The following is a 22520-nucleotide window of genomic DNA, read 5'->3' on the forward strand; positions in this document are numbered from 1 at the left end:
AGTTCACAAATTGTCGGCACTAGGTTCGGTCTCAGTAATTATATTCGTGAGAGTATAAGTACGCCGAACTAGTACTAGACTGTATGGACACAAATACTTGAAAGAGATAAATGTCTTGATTGTAAATGTGGTTCGACCGTCAGAATGCCAAACTTTAAAATGTACTTACGAATATCCAATCATAAAATAAAACTCGGCTTTCAATGTGCCAAGCCTAGAACCTGGTAACACCTCACTTTGTTGAGAAGGCTGATGAGATGACCTTTACTAACAAGGACTTAGAAATCCTTGTTGACCGAGACTTGGATAAATAACTAATCGGTTTCGAAGCAGTGTTGTCTATCCAAACTGAAGGTGCTCCTCAGTCGGCTGATTTTACGGCTCCAATGTTGTCTATCCAAACTGAAGATGTCGTTAGTTGCCTTCATAATGTTGTCTATCGAAACTAAAGATGTGTTGGCAAGAAGAAATGGGGAGGGAAAAAATCTCAGGGTTGTTGAGAAGCTTTGCGCGGGGCAATTTATGCGTTGATTTGAATGGGCTTTGAATGATGCACTCCCCTCACTAGTCATAGTAGCAAACCCTCTTATGGCTGAACTAGAAATTTACTTGGATTAGAACTCCTCAACCCAATCTGATCAGGTTTCACCCAATTCTAACCCCTATAGGATTTTGAACAAAGCTCCTTAACGAACTAGATTCATCCCCTAATTCTAAGCATCCTTAGCTATAAGACTCCTTGTTGCACTAGGGTTCGACTACCTCACCCTTATCTAAACCAATCCTCTTCGTAATAGGATCCAACCTTGACTGAACAGCCCATGACAAGATTCTAGATAAATGTTACTGGACCAAGAACGACTCAAAGCTCGGCCCAAAATAATATTTTGGGCCTAAACAAATGTATAGAATGTTAATATAATAAGCTTATAAATTCTCTCACGTACAAGTTTATTTTTTCCTAAACAAGCGATATTATATCACTAAGGGGGTGGGGAACTGGACTAAGGCTAACAATGGGCGAGCCATAATAATTTGGTTCAAATTTATTTTTGGTGAGAATCGAACCTACGATCTCTAACTTACAAATGAAGAAGAATACGATTGGATTGTAATATAAAAGAGTCACGTACAAGTTCATATCACTAAACCGGGCTTTTCGTATTTTGCAAAGGCATAAAGCAAGTGAAGCCCAAAATATTGCCAGTTGGGGCCGAAAAAAGCAAACTAGGAAACTTCGGCCTCACCCGCAGTGATATCTCCGAGACGCGGACGCGAAACGCGTGTATCGCAAGTCCAAAACGCACAAAAGCTCGAGTCTCTTCCTCCGATCAAAAACCCAAACCCTAGAAAGTCAAATTCCCCCCAAAAAAATCCCCAAATTCCATCATGGGAAACACCGAGAAGCTGATGAACCAGATCATGGAGCTCAAATTCACCTCCAAGTCGCTCCAGCGCCAGGCCAGGAAGTGCGAGAAGGAGGAGAAATCCGAGAAGCTCAAGATCAAGAAGGCAATGGAGAAAGGCAACGTCGACGGCGCCCGGATCTACGCCGAGAACGCGATCCGGAAGCGCACCGAGCAGATGAACTACCTCCGCCTCGCCTCGAGGCTCGACGCCGTGGTGGCGCGGCTCGACACCCAGGCCAAGATGTTCACCATCAACAAGTCAATGGGCAATATCGTCAAATCGCTCGAGTCGTCGCTGGCCACCGGAAACCTCCAGAAGATGTCGGAGACCATGGACTCGTTCGAGAAGCAGTTCGTGAACATGGAGGTTCAGGCCGAGTTCATGGAGACCGCTATGGCTGGCTCCACCTCGCTTTCGACGCCGGAAGGTGAGGTCAATAGCTTGATGCAACAGGTTGCGGATGACTATGGCCTTGAGGTGTCCGTTGGCCTGCCTCAGCCAGCTGCACATGCCGTGCCCGCCAAGGAAACCGAGAAGGTCGACGAGGACGATCTCTCCAGGAGGCTTGCGGAGCTCAAGGCTAGAGGTTAAATTAGCAAAGCGATCAGCTTGCATTGCGAATTAGAATATATATGAAATGCTTTTGTATTTGTACTCATTGCTAATTATGAGTTATGGCTCGTGTTGGAACAATTTGCAACTTGATATTTGTGTATATTTAACGAATTTGAATTCGCTGCCATATACTACTACGGGGATTTTCTTTGCGTTCGAGTCACTGTTTGTATTTCTTCGTTATATGTATAATAGCTATGTGCTGTGTGCCTGTGCTTAATGAGAATGAGCTTACAATTTTTTTTGATTGAGTGAATTGGCCGATTGGGACTGGTTGGTGGATCTTGGATGTTGCTGCCTTTTTCTGTTTTGCTCGGGGAGAAACACCATTTGCTTAAGTTGCAAGTGCTGTTTGTGATGTGATATTATGAACGAATTTGTTTATGGGCACAAGGATTTCGATGTATGATTTCTGATTGTTGCTCACGGGCACTAGTGTTTCTAGATACTTTGGAGTACATTATAATTTCTGTTGATTGGAATTAGGATCAATGTTTGTTGAAATACATGTATGTTAATTGGCTGAATTAGCTTTTAGTCGTCTTATGCACTATTCAGGTTTTCTGAGGAAGGACGTTTTTTGATATCTGTTGCTCCATTTTGTGCTTATTGTTTTTGAATATGATCATGAACTTTGACATTCTTGATTTTGGCGTATAAAAGCTTATATGTAATTGTACATTACAGTCAGAACTTTCTTCATGTTTTATGTCTGTTGAATCTGTTGATGCATTGCAATTTTTATGTCCTTGGTTTTTTAAGACATCCACCTTATTTTATGGTAATTAATTATTGCTTGTAACAATCTGGCACGAAATGGTACAGTGTCTTGAGAGAATGTCATGCTTCGATGCTGATCCATGCACTTTTTTTCTGAGTGAGCCTTTGTCAGTTTGTGTATATGCATGAAAACTAGTGATAGTTGCTTCATATTAGAAATGATACCGTCGATGAGTAGTTTCTCATGGATGTATGCTGGTTGGTTTGTAATCTGTGTGACTCAGATGCATATTTACTATCATGAAAGTTGGGCAAGAGCAAAGCTCTCTGGTCTGGAATTTATTTTCTCACATTCTGCAATTTAGTACTGCATTCAGATGAATTGCAAGATGTGATTTCGTTCTTGTGTTTATATGTTGTGATTTCGTTCTTGCATTTATATGTTGTGATTTCGTTCTTGCGTTTATATGTTGTGATTTCGTTCTTGCGTTTATATGTTGTGATTTCGTTCTTTCGTTTACATGTGACTTCGTTCTTGTGTTTACATGTGATTTCGTTCTTGAGCTTATATGTTGTGATTTGGTTGCGGTTTAAGATTATGGAATATGATTACCATCTTGTTAGATGTTAGTGTTAGTCTTGTTAAAACACTCATTACCATCATGAATTGAATTCAATGGAGGTGTGTGTTTATAAAGGCTGATGGGAAAGCCACCTATCTAGTTTGTAAATTGTTCATTTGTTCATTTGTTCAATTCTGTTTGTGCATCTAACTAAAAGCATTTGAAATAACGTTAAAAATGCGTATAGGTTAAGGATGTATCACTTGCTTTACAGAAGCACCTCCAGTTTTCATTTTTTCAGAAAGCACTTGGATATTTACTAAAAGTTTGAACGTGTCTTTGCTTCTAGTAAAAGCACTTTATATCAGAAGTCATTTTTAGAGAAACGTTTTCAAAGTAGACCTGAGAGAGCCCGCCTGCTCTGCAGGGTTTGTCCAAAAATCCAAGTCATTGTTGGATCTGGGTTACACGTTTTTGACACGTTGTCTTATGTCAAAGATTATGTCTGCTAAAAATCTCCCAAATCCGAAATTATTTGACTATTCGAATTAAATTTAGTGCTTATTTTTGTACCAGTATTCATTTATTTTCTTAGATACAAATGAATGTTTAATGATTGTTTAAAACAAATCATTAAAACAAATGATACTATCCACAAAGGGAGTGGGGAAATGGGTCAAGTCTTACAATATTCCAACTATAATAATGCGGTTTAAATTCGCCTTCGGCAAGAATCGAACCTAAAATCTCTCACTTACAAGTAAAGAAGAATATCACTAGACCGTAATATTAAGTGGCAAATGTGTTAATGATTTTATATTTGTTTAATTTTGTGCAAGGATGATCTATGAATGATGTACTAAAATATACAGAGTTCAAAGTAGACCTACAAAATAGGTGTCAAAATATTTGTCAAAAACGTATGTCTCGGGATTCTAAAAGCAAGAAAAGTGAAATGCAACTGAATTATCTGGATAGCTTAAGTATACATGAAAACAATCAATCAAAAGCAGAAAGACTAGCTTATAGTTATACATTCAAAATCCTCTAGTCTTGGGAGCAGTCGTTTCAGTTTCTCTGGTGCCCGAAGGTAACCAAGCTCCCGAGCCTTCTGAAACTCTTCTGAACTATCCGAAAGAGTTTTGTAGGGGCAGGGGATACATGAAACCCAATGGCATCTATGTACCAACCATTTCTTCCCTTCAACCCAACAATTTTTCCTCCTTCAACGTTGTAAGTAAACGTTGTGCCTTCCTCTATCCCAAATGGTCCGAACGTTCTTCGATTGCTCTGAAATTTAAGCGAACGGATGATAGCTGTGCCACCGTACGCCAACTGACAGTAGTTCCCAGTCACACTGACTAGGTACTCATCCGGATACTCCAACTTTATCTGCAAGGCATGTCTTGAGTTCAATTCTTCATGACAATACTTGTCCAAATAAAATGAAAACTACGAGCTGCGAGGCAGACCTCCGCGGTCTGAGTGCCTCCGCGGCCTCCATGTGCATCGGCTTTGACAGGCTTGCCGTTTTTATCATACACCACGGTGATGGAGTCGATGCAGTGGCCGTAAACAACCGTGATTTCTCTCACGCCATTGTAGATGCCATCGTCCCAAGGAGTTCCACCATTTCCTCCCCATGGTCCCACTACCGCGGTCTTCCTCTTCCCACCTTCCTACATAAAAAGTTACACCAGTTTCCTTGTTTAAAAGTACGTTGAAACAAAATCATAGTTTTAATAGGTAAATAAAGTTGATGATCAAGTGCATAACAACGTAGAAAACGGTGGAGTCGGCCTTCCTCTTTAACCGACTATGTTTTGGATTCAAACTCTTTCCTATTCTTTTGTGACGTAGATTAGAATAGTAATATCACTTGTAATAATAAAACAAACAAAGCACAACAACAAAGTAAGAAGTAGATGTGGAAAAGAAGAGCTTAATGCTTACCTTTGTGCTTAATGGAAGCATGGTAAACACAGAGAAGAAGTAAGAAAAGAAGGCTTTATATAGAGAGAATATGTGAAAGAAAAGAAGGGGCTTTTTATTGAGAGTATATTATTGAGAGTATATAAACACAGAGACAGATATATGGTTAAGGTTAGGGGACGCACACTTTTGACACCCGCTTTTACGGGTCTCACTTTGTAATGTATTTCAACGATCTAATCGTTTATCTTTAATATTTTATCTTTATCTACTAAAGTCACCCAAATCCTAAACATATGATCGTTAGAGTAAATTTAGTGTTTCTTTGTAGACCCATATTCATCTTTATTCTTCACCACAAATGAATGTATTAATAGTTTTGGATATGCCTAATTTTTTGCAAGAGTGATCTATGAGTGATGAACTAAATATAGATCGTTCAAATACATTACAAAGTGGACCCTATAAATTGAATGTGAAAACATATCTTAATTGGTGATGAACTAAATATAGATCGTTCGGATCGTTCAAATACATTACTAAGTGGACCCTATAAATTGAATGTGAAAACATATGTTAATTGGTGGGTGCTAAGTATGGTGGGGGGATAGTATCTGATTCAATTCAAGCAATTCGGGGGATAGTATCTGATTCTATTCAAGCAATTCAAGCAATACGCAGGAACTCGGAATCATGCTTTTGCCTTATACATTTGAGAACGGTTGTGGCGGTCATCACTCTAGTCAATATCGCTAGAAAAGCATATATTTGAATATATCTTGGGATCTTCAAATCGTGTATGTTTATCGTATATTTTGCAGTCAGTTTTCGTTGAGTACTATTCATATTTAATTTTAAATAAAGTATTTAAAATAATTTCTAGCCCCACGATATACGACGAACGGATACGATTTGAGGATCCTTAGGTTCCTTACAAAGAGGATCCTCATTCGTAAAAGATTTCAAGTGCAAAAATTAGCACTCTTAATTACTGAGTTACAAACTTCAAGTTCTTTCGACCGAAAATGATAAACATATATATTTTTCCTTCTCCTACAAACCTTTATCTAATTATGTCTGTTTTTTTTCTTTTTTTTTAACAAAATTATGTATGTTTTTTCTGTTTAATTTTACTCAACCGATGACCATAAATAAAGAGAAAGGTGTAAAAGGCTAAGAAAACGTGTGTTAAAATCAGCTCGATTCTTTGCCAAAAACAAAAATGAGATGAAACCATGGTGACCGTAATAGCATCTAAATTAAAAAGTGCCAGTTGGTGGATATCTAAAGTGGATGACACTGAAATCGAATTAGGTGTTGGGGTGATGCTAGAAAGACTACTTTTCAGATCAAATTTTCTAAACCACATGATATAGCGATTGATACTTGAATTCCTTGTTTAAATCATTAAAAATAGAACTTAACCATCAATTATCACATCATGTAGTTTACAAAATATAGTCCCCCAACATTTTCCTTAGTTGTTTACACTTCATATACATATATATAGTCCCCCTAACATTTTCTTTAGTTGTTTACACTTCATATATTATGTAGTTTACAAAATATAATCCCCCTAACATTTTCCTTAGTTGTCTAAAGGAAGGAGGTGGGCTAAGTCTCATAATGGGCTTGCATAATGTGGTTTAAATTTACTTTTGACGAGAAATGAACCTAAGACCTCTCACTTATAAGTGAAGAGAAATATCACTTGACCGGAACACTAAATGGCAACACCATATGTCACTTTCTACACAAAAAAGAAAAATAAAAAAATAAAAAAAAAAAAACAAGAATTTCTAATGCTTTTACCTAGAGATTAAAGATGAAAAGCATAAAATAATATTTCAAAGACATTAAATGTGTTGCTTTTTGTGTAAAAAGTCACACACAACATTAGATAAAGTAAGAAGGTTCAAATGCAAATGTTAGTGCATTTCTCTTGTTCTACATTTTGGAATTGTAGAACCTTTTCCGATTCCTATCCCTCTCTTCTCCACTTTCTGATTGTAGGCATCTGGGCCAAGTAATTCCTTGACAAAAGTAACATTCAAACAGAATAATCCCCTTTACACAAACCCTATCACCGCTTGTATACAACCACGGAGAGCTGTTTACCGTGAGGTTACGAAATAGGGTTACGTAGCTCAGCAAATCCCAATCGTCAAAATTGACGGTATACCTTGAATCCTCCTCTAGGAGCTAAAAATCATCCTAGTATTGCACTGTTTCATAAGAACGAAAACCCCGGCTTCTTGTTCAAAAGTTCTAGTACGAGATACAAGCTTGTAACTCAAGGAGTTAAAAGAATCATTTACAAGATCCTACTTTCCTATCTCCCTCCCCTAGGATTGCTTGTATAACAAGAAAACAATGTTAGCTCTCGAATCAATCAATAACAAAACACTCCAAATATTCAACACTAACATAACCAGAGTTGCAAGTGTGCTTTTGTAGTTTTGGAAATCTCCACCTCTATTTATGGGAAGATAGCTCAAAAATAACTAAACTAAATGAAAAACTTTAAAGGATGACCGCACTCGTATAATCTCCCCAGAAAAATAATCTTCAAATTGGATTCCAAAATGAATCAATTCATTGTCACACAAAAGTAAACATAAAGCTGAAATATAAGTTTTGAAATTTAAAAGTTAAAATGTAAACCTTAGCGGGATGCCTCCTTACCATCTTTGTCCGATTTCCATTTCAATCTAAAACAAGTGATCTCATTAACCCTTGGATGTGACTTCAACCAAGCCATCCATGGAGCAACGTGTTTGGTCGCTTTCAAGTTCACCATCCTGGCGTCCTTTAAGAAGTGTCTCCAACACTTATTGGTTGAATTCATACTTGTGCAGCAGGTTGGATCCTCCTTTCTGGTAATCTTCTCACGTACCAACTGCAGTTCAAGTTAAAACAACGGCCGAGAAAGCAAAATGTCACTTTATTCTTTGATGGCTTAATCTCACTCTACATGGTGGACTTAATTGAAGGATCCATGATCTGAAAAAGAATCCACAGTATACAAATTGCGGATAATGTAATAGGGTAGCAATTAGCAAAATGGAAGCAAGGAAACTACCATACCTTGAGGAATTCACTGCTGGAAGACGACACTATAGATAGGGTCTCCAGCTGCCGTTTCTGCAATGAACCATCTAATAGTTCTTCGGTACCCACTGATGATTGGATTAATTCAAATTTGAGACCACAGTTTGCAGGAAGCGAAATTTCTCTAATATTTTCGTGGATGATGACATTCTGGATTGGACAATGAAAGCATGTAAGATAAGATAAATTAAGAGAAGCGGAAAATGAGTTACAATTGTTAATAACAAAAGAAGATTACCTTATTGGTGTAAACAACCAGTTTAAAGGCTCTATGATCCAACTTTCCAAGAAATTCTCGCATCTTAAGAAACCATTCAGGCTCAGATATGAAGTTTCTTACTGCTGCAAATGAAAGCTTGGCCTCCTTCAAACTTACAGGATTCAGAAAAGAAAAGGGCATTTCATCACCTTCATACTCAAATGAAAGAAGATTAGGAGTATCAATTTCAACATCTGCTAGTTTCTTGCAACCTCTTAATACTAGCCTTTTCAGCCGATGGCTTGCAATTCTTATATTTTTCAAGTTGAGGCATTTATGTAGATCCAGTTTCTCCAGGAGAGGAAACCTAAAGAACCGATCACGAAATTGGTTGTCTGTCATTCTACTGTCCTCTAATGTCAGTCTTTTAAGAGACTCGCATGCAGCCAACTTAATTTTGCAGGACATGTATTTCTTCCCGCAAAACCAAAATGTTTCAAGACTTGGAGCGTTGATTTCAATCATCGCTAGTCCATGGCAGTAGTGTACTTCAACCCTATAAAGTTTAAGGAGACTTGAAATCTGCAGATTATTTAACCCCGAGCAAAGTATGAGTCTCAAGTCGTTAATTAGAGGGCAGCTGGTAATGAGATTTATAATTATTGATTCATCAAAATGGATTTTTCGCAGATACAGCTTTTGCAGATTAGGAAGCTTTATATTACTGGAAGTATCCACTCTACAGCCTTCTAGCCTTAATCCAGTTATGGTTTCCGAAGTAAAGACATTCCTAGGCACCGTGTAGCGACCGCATATTTTCTTGTGAGCATGGAAACCAATCTCTTTTGTTTTATTTTCAGCTGCAAGTCGAATCCATTTTTCAATACGATGAGCCATATCTTGATCAAACGAGTTCACATGCAGCACAAGCTTATATATACCCAAATTACGGTCAAAGTGGCTCTGGAGAGATTTGTCAACAAACTCCTTAAACACCGCATTGCATTTCTTCCTATCTTTAACTCCCTCTGGTTTTTGAAACTTGCGCTGATCGAATGCCAAAACAGAGAAAGAGGTCCACAAGTCCCTCCACCTCTTCGACAAGGTACTGGTTCGAGCTGCATCTTTTGTACTATGAAGGAGAGACAGGATGAGATGGATCACAGTTTCAGGCAAGTGCGAGATATAATCCACGCCCTCAACTCTTATCTCCACACCATTCGAATTTACGGTCCCTTTCATTTGTTTAAGCTTAACATTCTTGTCAATCATGCTTAATTCTCCTCTCTTTCTTTTTCTTTCAATTCCAGATGCTTTTGTACACAAATCAATACCTAACGCGCCAGAGATGCTTTCCCTTTTCCTCCTCTTCCTATCACGAGGTACTCCTAAATTTTTATGCAGGGCTCTCTTCAACATTATCTATCAACTACTTGGAAGGGACCTGATTGCAAATTATTTATCTGTTATCATCAAATATTTTATCTACTTCAAAATTAACCAAAATAAAAAATAAAAAAAAAACGATTTCCACAAAGAAACTCAAAACACTAAGACATACATAGAACATGATTAAATTACTCGGCAAATAAAACCCAGATTAAGTTACAAGAAAAACAAAAATTAGGGTTCTTTCAAGAAAAACAAGCGACAAGAAAACAATTTCCACAAAAAAAATCAAACCACAAACACATACATAGAACATGATTAAATTATCAGCAAATAAAACCCAGATTAAATTACAAGATAAACAAAAATTAGGGTTCTTTTCAGAAAACAAGCATCAATCTTGGACCTGGAACTTGGATAGAAAAAAAGATGATCGCCGTCGAATACCAATTGAATTTGAGCAAGGAAGATAAATTGAAAGGAATAAGAATTGTGAGGATGGAAATACCTGGTCCGGCGGTCCCCCCAAGAATAATCTGTACGAGAGTCGGAGTGTGGGTTAGGGTTTATACGGTCCTGTATCAGCAATTCAACCGGCATGGTGTACTGCTCGACTTCTCATCCGCTCTCAATTACGTTTCCACCCGTTTATCTTTATAGTTCAGGGGTTATTTTTTTATTTTTATTTTTTTAATTCACTCTTATGGAAAATTTTGGGAACGGCCCATTATTAATAGCCCACAACGAGTTTTGTACCTATTTTATTTTAGGATTAAATACCTAAAACTCTTCCCAACTTTTTAGTGTCAGTCCAAATTAGTTTTAATATTTTTAAACATTTTAAACTAGTACCAAACTTATTAAAAATTTCACATCCGTTGAGCCTCAATTACCGTTTTTTTCTTTTTTTTTTTATTCAAACATGGATTATATTCAAATCCAAACTAGATGTACCATGGACAATATTAATATTAGTTGCCTCAAAATCTAAATTTGAAACATAAATTATATAAAATGAAACCCAATGATCAAATAGGTATTGAATTGAATTGAAAATTGACCCAAGTTGAATTACATGAGGAGGGCAATCTCTTAACGAAGAAGAGGGTTAAGAATTCAAATATGGTTTCAATGAATTGTTTCTACTCATGTGATTTCCTTATTTGCCGATTCTTGGCTTGTAAATCTTTCAGTTCTTCTTTGCAGGCGATGAAGATGGTGGTCATTGCATCATGGCAGTTCCTACCATTGCAGCAATGTCCATGACTTTCTTCTTGATGTTGGCGGCTTGAGTTGTAGGGTGGAGTTGGTGGTCTTGCATTAGGTTTGGAGGTGATAGCATGATGCGGATGGTGGTAACCGTTGGTTGGTGGAGGCTATGTTTCCATGACCTTCTATGGATTTTGGAGACAACGTAAGCCTAGTTAATGTAACAAATTTTTAACTGAGGCTTAACAGATGTGACATATCCAATAGGTGGCATACTTATTTGGAATGTTAAAAAAAGGTTGAGATCAATTTAGAATGACACTAAAAGGTTGAGGGGTTTTAAGTATTTAATCCTTTATTTTATGGAATTTTTTTTGCAAATTTTTTTTTTCTACTTTTGCACACTTTTGTTTATATTTAATATTTAGCCAAAATGAATTAAAGAAAATTAAGATAAAAAATATGCAGCGTGTAAAAAAAAAAAATAGTGTGGGGAAATCCATTCCCAGCATATATGGGCAAAGGCTACAATTTGGAAACCCAACCATGCCTCGACCCATAGAAGTCTTTAGTTTTGAAATGGTTTGCCCCAAACTTGTTTTGAGCCTAAAGTTTTAGGGGCGAATTGAGTCAGACAAACTCATTATTGACCATTATTCTTAACTTCGATTTCTCTTCCCAATATTGTTTGTACATACATACATACATACATACATACATACATACATATATATATATATATATACTAAAAATAGAATTTATTATTGACTTTTGAAAACTTACAATTGAGTGATAAAATTTACTGAAAGAACTTGATGATGGTGCTAGTAAGCATCCTTCTTCTTTTCTAGAATGAGAGTGCAATATTTGATTTCTTTGAATACAGTGTGAACTCAAAGAAAATTTGAACTGGAGAAAAGAGATAGAAATTAACTTGTTTTCTTTGCCTCAGAGACTTCCTCTCATAGACTTGGAGAAAAGAGATGGAAATTACCATTTTATGGACTCACTCTATTTTTGACTAACTAGTTTTGTAAAATGTAATTTTGCTCATAATTTAAAAGTATTTTTAATATAACTTGTTGAAATTTTATTAAAAATTCATTTTCATTGCACTTTCTGTTGATAATTATGATTATATTTAGAAAGGCAAAAAATACAATGAAAATGAATTTTAGAGGAAATCACTCATATCTAAGTGGACATAAGGGAATAGGATAAAGCCCAAACCACACCATAGACAAAGGGGCAAACGACCCAGATTATACTCAACCCATAATTTGCAAGACATTCAACATCTATAGTTGCAAGGTCATGAAGAACCCATTTGGGGACTAGCTAGGCTAGGTTATGACCAATTAAAATGGCTACAAATCTCAATCCTTGTTTGATGAAACAAAGTGTAACATGGACTTGATTCCGAATCTTGTACATGTGTCCAAAATAGCAACGGCTATGTACCCGACCAGAGACATGGGTTATGAGTCTTGCAAGCCTCTTTTTGCGAATGTGAAGATGTAATCTTTCCCTTTCTTTTTCTCCTGCATTCTTCTTTGCTATGGCTCCTTACCTTATCTTCTTTTCCACTTTGTCTTCATGAAATACTAATGGATCTTTGTAATTCACATAAAACCCGAATCAATCTCAACCCAATAACCACCACAACATTTTGGTCAGCATTGGACTTTGCACCTCATTCTCACTAGAGAATTGAATTTTCTTGTCACCACCGAACCCTAACCAAAACTAGGCAAACCATCTAATCTCAAATCAAATTTGTAGGTTTGAAAGGGCCATGGATTATGGGTCGCAAGCAGGGGCTTGGGTGGATCGTCGGAGAATGACGTCGTGGGCTAGTAACGAGCTGGGTGTTGAGTGGGTCGTCGTAACAGCGTCATGAGTGAGATAACAGTGTTGAGTATGGGTCGTGAGAAAAATTGCCACTTTTATGAAGCAAAAATAGTAAAAAACTAAAAGTCGACCTGGATCCGACATGGCTGATAGTTTTGAATCCAAGTTTTATCTGATTGAGCCAATCTACACCAAACAATGGACAAAAAAACCCAACCTATCAAATCTAATCCTAACCTAACAAGTCCAGAATAATACATGTTATCCTGTCTAGCCCCCCAAACGTGCCTGAAAAATCTAAATCATAAGTTTAACGGAGAGTGTTCAAATAAGATTTTAAATGATTTTGAAGGAATTATAAATCTATAGAAATTCATTAATTTTGAGAGAGTTTTTGAGACTTCACATAGGTTTCAATGAATTCTTTTTGGAATTTAATGGGGTTTGTGAGTCTTTATTATAGGCTTTAGTGTACTTGCATGTATTCTCGTGAACTTTTAATGCCTTATTTAATGGGCATTTCACTAGTTTTAAATTTTTTAAATAATGGTAGGCCATCATGTGTGATGTTGGTGGTGGCAGTGAGGACAATGGTAGTTTCAGTGGTGATGGCGATAGTGGTAAGGTGATCGTGAAGATGGTGCTGGAAGTGGTGGTAGTGATAGTGGCAAGTTGTGTCATGGTGGCAGGGTAGTGATGGCTGTGACAAGGTGGTGATGGGGACAATGGTTGTTTCAGTGGCTGTGGCGGTGCAAGTGGTAAGGTAATGGCATCAATAGTGATGAAGGCAATTGTGGTGGTTGTAGTGGTGGTGGCGACATGATGGGGGTGAAAGTGGGATGGCATGGTAGTGGGAATGGTGGTGGCAAGACGATGTGGGCGGTGGGGAAGATACTGGTGATAGTAAAGATGGTGTGATTATCCCATAAGAAAGGGAAAAATATCCATCAAAATCTTGAAAGGAAGGCATAATTTGTCATGGCCTAAAATACACTACAAATTAACTAGAATGTACCAAAATCTTTCACTTTCTGAAGTACTTTAAAAACTTTCATAATAAAAAAGTACTAAAAAAATCTACCAAATCAATTGATTGCACCTATACTTTTATAGATTTCTTTAGCATCATTATTGAATACACTAGAAAATATATTTGGACTTTACTACGGGGATTGAATGTATTAGTTGAAACAAGCATCAATAATTTTTCACATAAAGTAAACGAAATTGGCGGCATGAACGGAATGATATCCTGAAATGTAGCTTAGTAAATTCAACAGGATCGCGAATGAACATAGGAGTCTTCAAATAATATAAGCAACATATGGTTGATTGGGGCTAGTAAGATCAGCAGTTTAGTTTTTATATAGATTCAATTCAGCTAATGTGAAAAGGCATTGTACAACTAATTATAAAAGCCGTGATCGCAAAACATACTTTATTTCCATAAGAAACAGAAGCAGCATGTAGTTTACATATATTTTGTATGTGCATTCAACATGGCAAAATACATATCCTACGAGCTATGTACCTGTTTCAGCAGTTAACAAAAAAATATAAAAAGTTTTATGTTCTTGTTCCAACAGCTATTACAAATGTTTAAACCAAAATATATATGCAAATTCCCTTGCACCAGTTGATCATGAAGACTTTGGCAATTTATTTCTTTTAAAGTGGACATCCTTCGCACTAAAACAAAAAACATAAATCATAATTTAATAATTGTCGTTATCATGGGTGCTATTTAGGCGTGTGAGCGAAAAACAAATTGTAATTTCCCTATCTTTCATTTTTTTAGTATGAAATTTGCTTTTGTGTGTGGCTATCAATGTTTTGTTTGTTGGTTCAATTTTGGGGACAACCAATTTGGTGAATTATCCAGTAATTATGACAAAATTGGTTGTCTCTGCTTATTCCCTGCGAGCCTTTTTGCTGTGAATCAAGGTACAAAGGTTAGAGAGATACGTGATAAACAGGAAAAAAAAAGTGTTAAACAGTGATGTGAAAAGATTGTTCAAGCATTTTTTATGAGTAGCAAAACATATTCATTATACCCAAGAGAGGCAAGTATATCAAGATTTACAAATAAGAACATTAATTGAGAGGAAAATTTCACTTGTTAGATTAGTTCGGTTGATTAGGGAACAACACTCTCTTCGAACTCTTACTAGACGTAACTTACTGGGGTTGTTGATTTAATCGTTGCAAGAGCGTCAATGGGGTAAGGGTTGCTTTACCCATAATCTGTTTTCCTGTGGTGGCAGCAGGTGTCTGTGGTTCGATTGAGGCAATTATTGGGTTTGAGGGTGCCTGGTCTTCAAGTAGCCCATGACCTATGAAGTTCGTTTCCAAAGTCATTGTTTTGATTTCCAAACTGGACTTGAAATTTTTTCTTTTTTTCTTTTTTTTGCCAACCAATTTTTTTTTTTTCAGATTTGACGATACCACCAAAAGATCTTCATACTCCTAGTATATATCAGACTGTGGCAAGAAACACCAAGTAGCTTTTTGGCATGCTTTCCTATCATCAAGAAGTAGAGTTGGTTCGTTCATTTTGAACCTATGCAAGAGAAGATGATATTACTATGTTAGTTAGTTGAGTAATCCACAGTTGCAAGGAACACCATATTTATCGGAAAAAAGTTAAAAATGATGTAAAAGGACATTACCATGGTTTAGGTAATTTTTTTTTATGAAACCATGCTCATGGCACTCAAACGACCCAGGTGCTTTCTTGACAGCTTTATGGCAAGACGGGCATGACTTATATCACCATCCCTTGGTTAAATCGAATCCAACAATTGTTGCATGGCATGCGAAACTTGCACTATGTTATAAAATCACATGATTTTCAAATCACTAGAGACATTTAAGCATCATCTCGCAAACATGAAAGTATAAACAGACAGATAAACAAACCATAGGTCGTTTTTTATGAGCAGCAAAACATATTCATAATACCCAAGAGAGGCAAGTATATCAAGATTTACACATAAGAACATTAATTGAGAGGAAAATTTCACCTGTTGGATTAGTCTAGTTGATGAGGGAACAACATTATCTTCGAACTCTTACTAGACGTAACTTACTTGGGTTGCTGATTTAATTGTTACAAGGGCGTCAATGGGGTAAGGTTTGCTTTACCCATAATCTGTTTTCCTGTGGTGGCATCAGGTGTCTATGGTTCGATTAAGGCAATTATTGGGTTTGAGGGTGCCTGGTCTTCAAGCAGTCCATGACCTATGAAGTTCGTTTCCAAAGTCATTGTTTTGATTTCCAAAATGGACTTGAAATTTTGTTTTTTTTGCCAACCAATTTTTTTTTAAATTTGACGGTATCACCAAAAGATCTTCATACTTGTCGTCTATACCAGACTATGGCAAGAAACACCAAGTAGCTTTTTGGCATGCTTTCCTATCATCAAGAAGTAGATTTGGTTCGTTCATTTTGAACCTATGCAAGAGAAGATACAGTTGCAAGGAACACCACATTTATCGGAAAAAGTTAAAAATGATGTAAAAGGACATTACCATGGTTTAGGTAATTTTTTTATGAAACCATGCCCATGGCACTCAAACGACCCAGATGTTTTCTTGACAGCTTTATGGCAAGACGGGCACGACTTATATCACCATCCCCTGGTTAAATCGAATCCAACAATCGTTGCATGGCATGCGAAACTTGCACTCTGTTATAAAATCACATGATTTTCAAATCATTAGAGAAGCATCATCTCGTAAACATGAAAGTATAAACAGACAGATAAACAAACCATAGGGCATTTTGTTAGCGCAACACAATACGCAACAACAAATAAGAGGCATTTTGCCAATTAATATTGACAATTAAGCAAGATGCAGCACAAAAATTCAACTAAAAAAAAAAAGAAATGATTTTTGTTAACAGGTTGACAAAAACGGACTAACCTTGTTCAATGCAGGATTAAGCAAAAACAACTGTCAATTGTTTTTAACTCAAAATCAACATTGATAGCACACCTCATATACATGTCAGCTGAGGTGGGTAGGATTTGAACTTGTGATTTTAGATGCTCAAACCTGTTTTGCGCATATTTAAGGTGAGAGATTTATTGAAAAAATATAAACGCATAAAATATTAAAGAAGGATTGTTGATTTACGGCTGTTTGTATTTGCAAAGCTGTGCAATGTCAAGATTGAAAAAACAAACGGTTGATCCTGTGCTTTCGATAACATGTTTTCTTATAAATAAAACATAACAATCAACAAACTGAAATTTGAAGTAACTAAATAAAGTATGTTGGGTTATAACCTTGGTTTTGTTTGACTTTAAGGGTAGTCAAAGCAACGAAGATGGGTGGCAAAAGTGATTGTATTGCACTGTTCTCAAAACTCGTTGCAGTTTCTGTCCATAAGGTGACCCTTACTTCTTCTCCTTTGTAATTAATAAGTAGAGCGATCATTTTCTATATGTCATATATATATATAATGTTACATGTGCAAATTGCAATAAGAATTTAATATAAGCGTAACTTACTTGATATTTTGGAGCTTAAGATTTCTTTTCTTCGTAATTCTTGTGCTCTAGATAGTGACCTCTTTAGTCGGTTGTATAGTTGTCAAGCAATTAAATACATCTACAGACGATATTTAGCAATCGGAATGAGGATAGACTAAAGTCAACAAAAAACTTAAAATAATATCTCAGATTTTACATCAGCACTTAAACCCAAATTTGTTACCTGTAAGCTCGGCATTCCTATCAACTCTTTTATAAAGCTGATCAAACTCAATTTAATTAAACCGCTGCATTGGGATCTCTTGGCTTGTTTTGTCAACAAGAACAATTGTGGTTTTCTTGTTCAATTCAACTACGGCAGCATGATGGACAACCTTGCTTGATATCTTGTTACGAACAACATGAAATCTGTTAATTTTGTATGCGAAGCCAACTTTCAGATGGTCCAAATAAAATTGGAGCCGCATCCCTTTTCAAAAGGAGAAAAACAAAATTAGACTGAATATTAAATCCATGAGAGAATATTTAACACAGATGGTTTAAGAATCACGTTAATGGCAAGTATAACACAGTTCCAATTACAAAGATAACATTTAAGATCATATGTAAGACAACAATGGAGATTGTTTTCAGAATCAAACTGACAGCAATTGAGGCATTTTGTAAAAACATATTACTAATTAAATCAAGTCGACATTGATTAAACATTAACTGATGAAATATTATTTAAATTTTTAAATGGAAAACAAACTCGAGTGAACTTCAAAAAAGAAAAAACAAAAACAAAAACAAAATAAGAAATAAGAAAAAAAAAAGTTGATAATTCATACTTAGTTTTCTTTGTATAGCTCTAAATTCTTCCTTAAATAGAACATAAATTGATCTTTCTAGTGAAATTCAAAGAGAGTAAAAGTGTCCATATCGAAAACTTTGAATCTTATCTTTTTAAAAACAAAATTTATTCTAAGTTATGCCATTATATCGGGAAAATGAACTTTTCATTTCTTTTCCATTTGCATGAAATTGTTAACCCAGCATAAAAACGGCATAGTAGTTTGTTAATTGAATCTAGCAAAAAAATTAACCAAACAAATGTTTATTATGTGTAGGCAATATAGAATTGGCCAAAGAAAAGCATAAAGTTGTTTGTTTATGAATTTTAGAATATATGTGATCACAAAGGTTTTCTGTGCTAACAACACGGTGTGCGCATCTGGAGATATAAAAATGCTGGTATCTAATGATAAGTAAAAGGTCTATAATTCTCTCCTATTTATTAACGTACACACAATTGAGACTTGTAGCATTCAGAGACATAAAAATGCTAGTAGCCTCGTAAAACAAATTGACATTGACTCCATCAATCTAGAGAACTGAAGAATTTGAAGCAAATTAAATTCAAAACTGAATAAGCTCATTCATCAAAGAAAAGATTGAGTCATATTTAGAACAATAAACAAAGAGATAGAAAAATAACTCAAAAGCATAAATAGAAACCAAGATACCTTTATGTAAATGTTTCGGAATATCTATATGAATTATGTTTTTTGTATAACCATAAGGCATCTCACTATCGTGAGTAATGACAATTTTAAGACCCTTTTTTTTAGATGACCTTGGATAGCGCAACATATAGTTGCCCATGAGAAAAAATAGTACATGATAGAAACAACCCAACAAATTTCAAGGATTGTCTTTGGCTTTTTTTATTGTCATTGCATAGCAAATTACGAGAGGAAATTGCTGCCTTTGCAGAGTAAAGGGATATTTATGTTGAGATGATTCAGTAATTATTCTTGGGATATAAACTTTTTCACCAATGTTGCTCCCCGTTATGATCTTTGCTTCCACAATTCCATCGCTTAATTGCATCATAACCAACCGTGTTCTGTTACACAACATTAATTTAAATTTCTAATCAACATCACGGGGGTACCAACTTTTAAAGCCAACTTGGGGTCTGGCAAATAAGCTAACAATACATCCCTAAGAAATAGCGAGGAAAAAATAATTTCGGCGAGAAAATTATTTTGTTGCTGTACATAATGCTAGTGAGGAAAAATTGTTCTTCTCACTCTAGGTTTAGCAGGAATTATATTCTTTCCTCCAAAAATATTAGCGAGGAAATTGTTGTTTTTCTCGCTGAATAAAATTTTTAGCGAGGAAAATGGGTTCTTGCTGTAACATTCCCGCTATAATTTTCCAAAAGTTTTAAATAGGGCGCCTTTTATTCACACCTACAACGAGAAATTTTGTATTTGGGTTGCATCTGTGTTCAGTGAGAAAAATATTTCACGCAGACGACCCAAGTTTGTGAAACTCAATATTTTTCTAAGTGTTATAAGGGCAATACGGTGTTGTTTATGGAATAATAATAACAATAATAATATTAATTAAAGAAAAGAAAATGGGAGAATCTTCTAAAAAGGGGAGTGGGTGGAAAAAGGGGGAGGAGGAACCTGAATGAGGAGGAGAAGAGAATAGGGGAAAAGAAAAAGAAAGAAAAAGAGGAAGAAGAAGGATAACGAGGAGAGAAAACTATACCCGGTTTTTTTTAGAGAGGTCGAAGGAAGTATAGAATACTACGTTTGGAGAAGCAAAGAGAATCATAACAAAAGTATGGTTCCTTTTGTCGACCTGCAACATGGGTAAGATTCCTAGCTTTCTTTGTTATTTCCATAGCTGCTTTGTATCAATCTTTCTTGTTACTTTTAATTTTATACATTGGGGGTGTTGATCAAAATATCATGTTTTAGGGTTTGGCTTAAAAAGTCAATTTTTGTTAATTGTGAGTATAATTGAAATCAAAGTTATAGACATGATTTTGGGATTGTATGGAAATATTCTGAAGTTATAATTAGAAGAGTTTGGGTTCTAAGTTGCAAGGAATTTATGTTTCTGTGAAGAAAAACTATGTTTCAAGTAGCCTACTTTGGCTCTTGATTTCTATGTCCTTATGGATTCCTTTTGATCCATTATCATGTGTTTTGAAACTTGACATGTCCATGATCAAAGCCTATCTGATTTCACATAATTCCGTTAAGTTTTGATATGTCAAAACCATGTACAAACTTGAGTCACAAAGCTGCCAAACATCAACAAATTCTAGGTTTCTAGTTTCGGGGCTCTATTTTGTATCTTGCATAACTTTCAACTGGGAACCCCGTTTCCTACAAATCTTAGATGCTTTTAATGTACTCAAAACAAGCTTCTCTCATGTTTTTTTGCATCATTTGGTATAGTTATGGGTGTTCAAAATCATGCTTAATCTTGGTTTGCTAAAACCGTTTTTCTGTGGCTTTTCTGTGATACCTTCAAGTAATACGGTTACTGCTATTATATCGTCAGTCAATACCCATGGAAGTGCTAATGATATGCCTTTTTATGTTGAATGTTATCTATATTAGGATGCTTAATTGAAGTGATTTTCTTTTCTATATATTTGAATATAATATGTGTAAGAGTTATGACGTGTTTTATTAACTATTTGAACTTTTCATTAATGGATTAAAAGTTAGAGCAAATTCTTTATATAAACCTCAAAAGGTGTTTTGTTTTATAGCAAGAAAATGTGGTCCGTTTCTTTTAGGATGTTATTGGTGTGTTCAATTGGTTTTTTATTCTTATGGTTTTCTTGGTCCTCGGCCTTCTTGTTCCACTTGTTTTGTATTGTCTTTGTTTCTGTAAAAGGTTCTTGTATCATATGTAAAATAAAATTTGCATTAATGATGTTTTAGGTGAACAGAAAAAGGAAAAAAAAAAGGTCAAAGACCCATGGGAAGAATTTTGATAAACTGCAAGAGCAGCTTGGTGGTTTGAAAATACCAATTACACTGACCAAACTAAAGGGGAAGCCCACAAGTCTAAATTCCTCATTTCTTGTGAATGATATTGGTTTTGTGGTTCGAACCTATGCACCACTAAATGTGGAGCAATGGAGGAATGTAGAAAAGAAGGATGTGGATAAGATGGTTGAAAGAATAAATGTGAGTAATATTTTCTTTTCACATTTTTGTTACACTCAGTATGTAAAAGTCTTCTTAAATTAGATTTACCATAAATTGAATTCCATGCAGAGCAAGTACGATATTGATATGTCACTAACTCATGTTAGTACATATATTAAGAATGCATTACAAAGGCGGTTTGTTGATTTTCGACACAAGCTGAGGAAGCATTTTGATTCCTTCCTTACTCTGGAGGAGGCAAAACAAAACAAATATGAGGATGTAACTAGTGAAGAGGAATGGAATTTTCTTTGTGATCGTTATGCAAGTGTTCAATTCAAGGTACACGTGTATATTAAATGAATTGAATTGCAGTTGCCATGCGTGATGTTTATCTTCTTCATGTCACAACATTTATTTTGCTATGCAAGAACGCTCAAATAAAAATGCAATTAATAGGTCTCATTTGACTTACAATCATAAAGGAGGGTCAAAATCTGTTAGGGCCCATAAAGAAGAGATTTTAAGATGTGGTTTTCATAATTTTAATCTAGATTCTAGGTAGATAATAAGTTAGTAACTTTAATTTGCAATCCATGTAGTAGGAAGCCAAAACCGGAGAGCAACTAAGTGCAATTGATTACGTTGAGGATGTGCATAAAAACACCAAAAATTGTTGGGATGAAGGAGCTAAACTGAAGTGGGTAAGTTAGTTATGCACATGCTGGTTGTGTATATTTTCTATGAAGATTTTCTGTTTATGATATATATATGAAGGAACCAAACATGATAGATTTTATGTTTGTGTACATGAAGGAGCCAAACATGATAGTTTATTTTTCATTTGTAGGAAGAGATGCTAAGTATGAAAAATGAAACAACTCTTCCAGATAGTACTGTGACATTGATAGATGATGAAATTGTTCTAGGGTTTCTTGGTCAGAAGTCTGGGTACTTCAAAGGTCCTTTAACGTCTGTCTCTCATGAAGACACTATTTTGGACAAACATTTAGAAGAAAAACTTGAGACTCAACAACAAAAGCTTGTTGAAGCAAAACAAGAGCTTGGTAAAGCAA

General features: G+C 35.7%; 2 protein-coding genes across 7 annotated transcripts; one reads left to right on the forward strand and one right to left on the reverse strand.

Annotated features, from left to right (window-relative positions):
* The first annotated feature begins 1227 nt into the window (after positions 1–1227).
* On the forward strand, positions 1228–2152 carry LOC103930514 (ESCRT-related protein CHMP1B). Its single transcript, XM_009339856.3, has one exon. It carries the CDS (start codon positions 1390–1392, stop codon positions 1999–2001), a length of 612 nt encoding a protein of 203 aa, XP_009338131.2. The 5' UTR covers positions 1228–1389; the 3' UTR covers positions 2002–2152.
* A 2040-nt stretch (positions 2153–4192) lies between these two features.
* LOC103930515 (jacalin-related lectin 19) lies at positions 4193–10602 on the reverse strand. 6 transcript variants are annotated; one of them, XM_009339857.2, is made up of 6 exons: positions 10448–10602; positions 8590–9994; positions 8328–8501; positions 7926–8139; positions 4781–4983; positions 4193–4700 (listed from the first exon to the last, which is right to left on the reverse strand). In XM_009339857.2, exons 2-6 carry the CDS (start codon positions 9967–9969, stop codon positions 4377–4379), a joined length of 2295 nt encoding a protein of 764 aa, XP_009338132.2. In that variant the 5' UTR covers positions 9970–9994; positions 10448–10602; the 3' UTR covers positions 4193–4376. The 6 variants fall into 6 exon arrangements, 5 of the variants coding, with proteins under 5 accessions (XP_009338132.2, XP_009338133.2, XP_018498824.2 ...); XM_009339858.2 differs by having other exon boundaries at positions 8590–10013; positions 10448–10592; XR_007255597.1 differs by having other exon boundaries at positions 4558–4700; positions 4781–4987.
* Between the last annotated feature and the right edge of the window lie 11918 nt (positions 10603–22520).

Source organism: the organism of the source record quoted next, unplaced genomic scaffold, assembly GCF_019419815.1.
Source record: "Pyrus x bretschneideri cultivar Hongxiangsu unplaced genomic scaffold, Pyrus_bretschneideri_v1 Contig95, whole genome shotgun sequence".
In the NCBI taxonomy this organism is placed as follows: Eukaryota; Viridiplantae; Streptophyta; class Magnoliopsida; order Rosales; family Rosaceae; genus Pyrus; species Pyrus x bretschneideri.

What these genes read in the sequence shown, in the direction of transcription:
- LOC103930515 (XM_009339857.2), bottom strand. Translation starts at nt 9,969, where the DNA reads ATGTTGAAGAGAGCCCTGCATAAAAATTTAGGAGTACCTCGTGATAGG. An exon ending in CCAGCAGTGAATTCCTCAAG is followed by an intron (nt 8,140 to 8,327) that starts GTATGGTAGTTT and finishes CTTGAACTGCAG; the next exon opens with TTGGTACGTGAGAAGATTAC. An exon ending in GAGGCACTCAGACCGCGGAG is followed by an intron (nt 4,701 to 4,780) that starts GTCTGCCTCGCA and finishes CATGCCTTGCAG; the next exon opens with ATAAAGTTGGAGTATCCGGA.
- LOC103930514 (XM_009339856.3), top strand. Translation starts at nt 1,390, where the DNA reads ATGGGAAACACCGAGAAGCTGATGAACCAGATCATGGAGCTCAAATTC.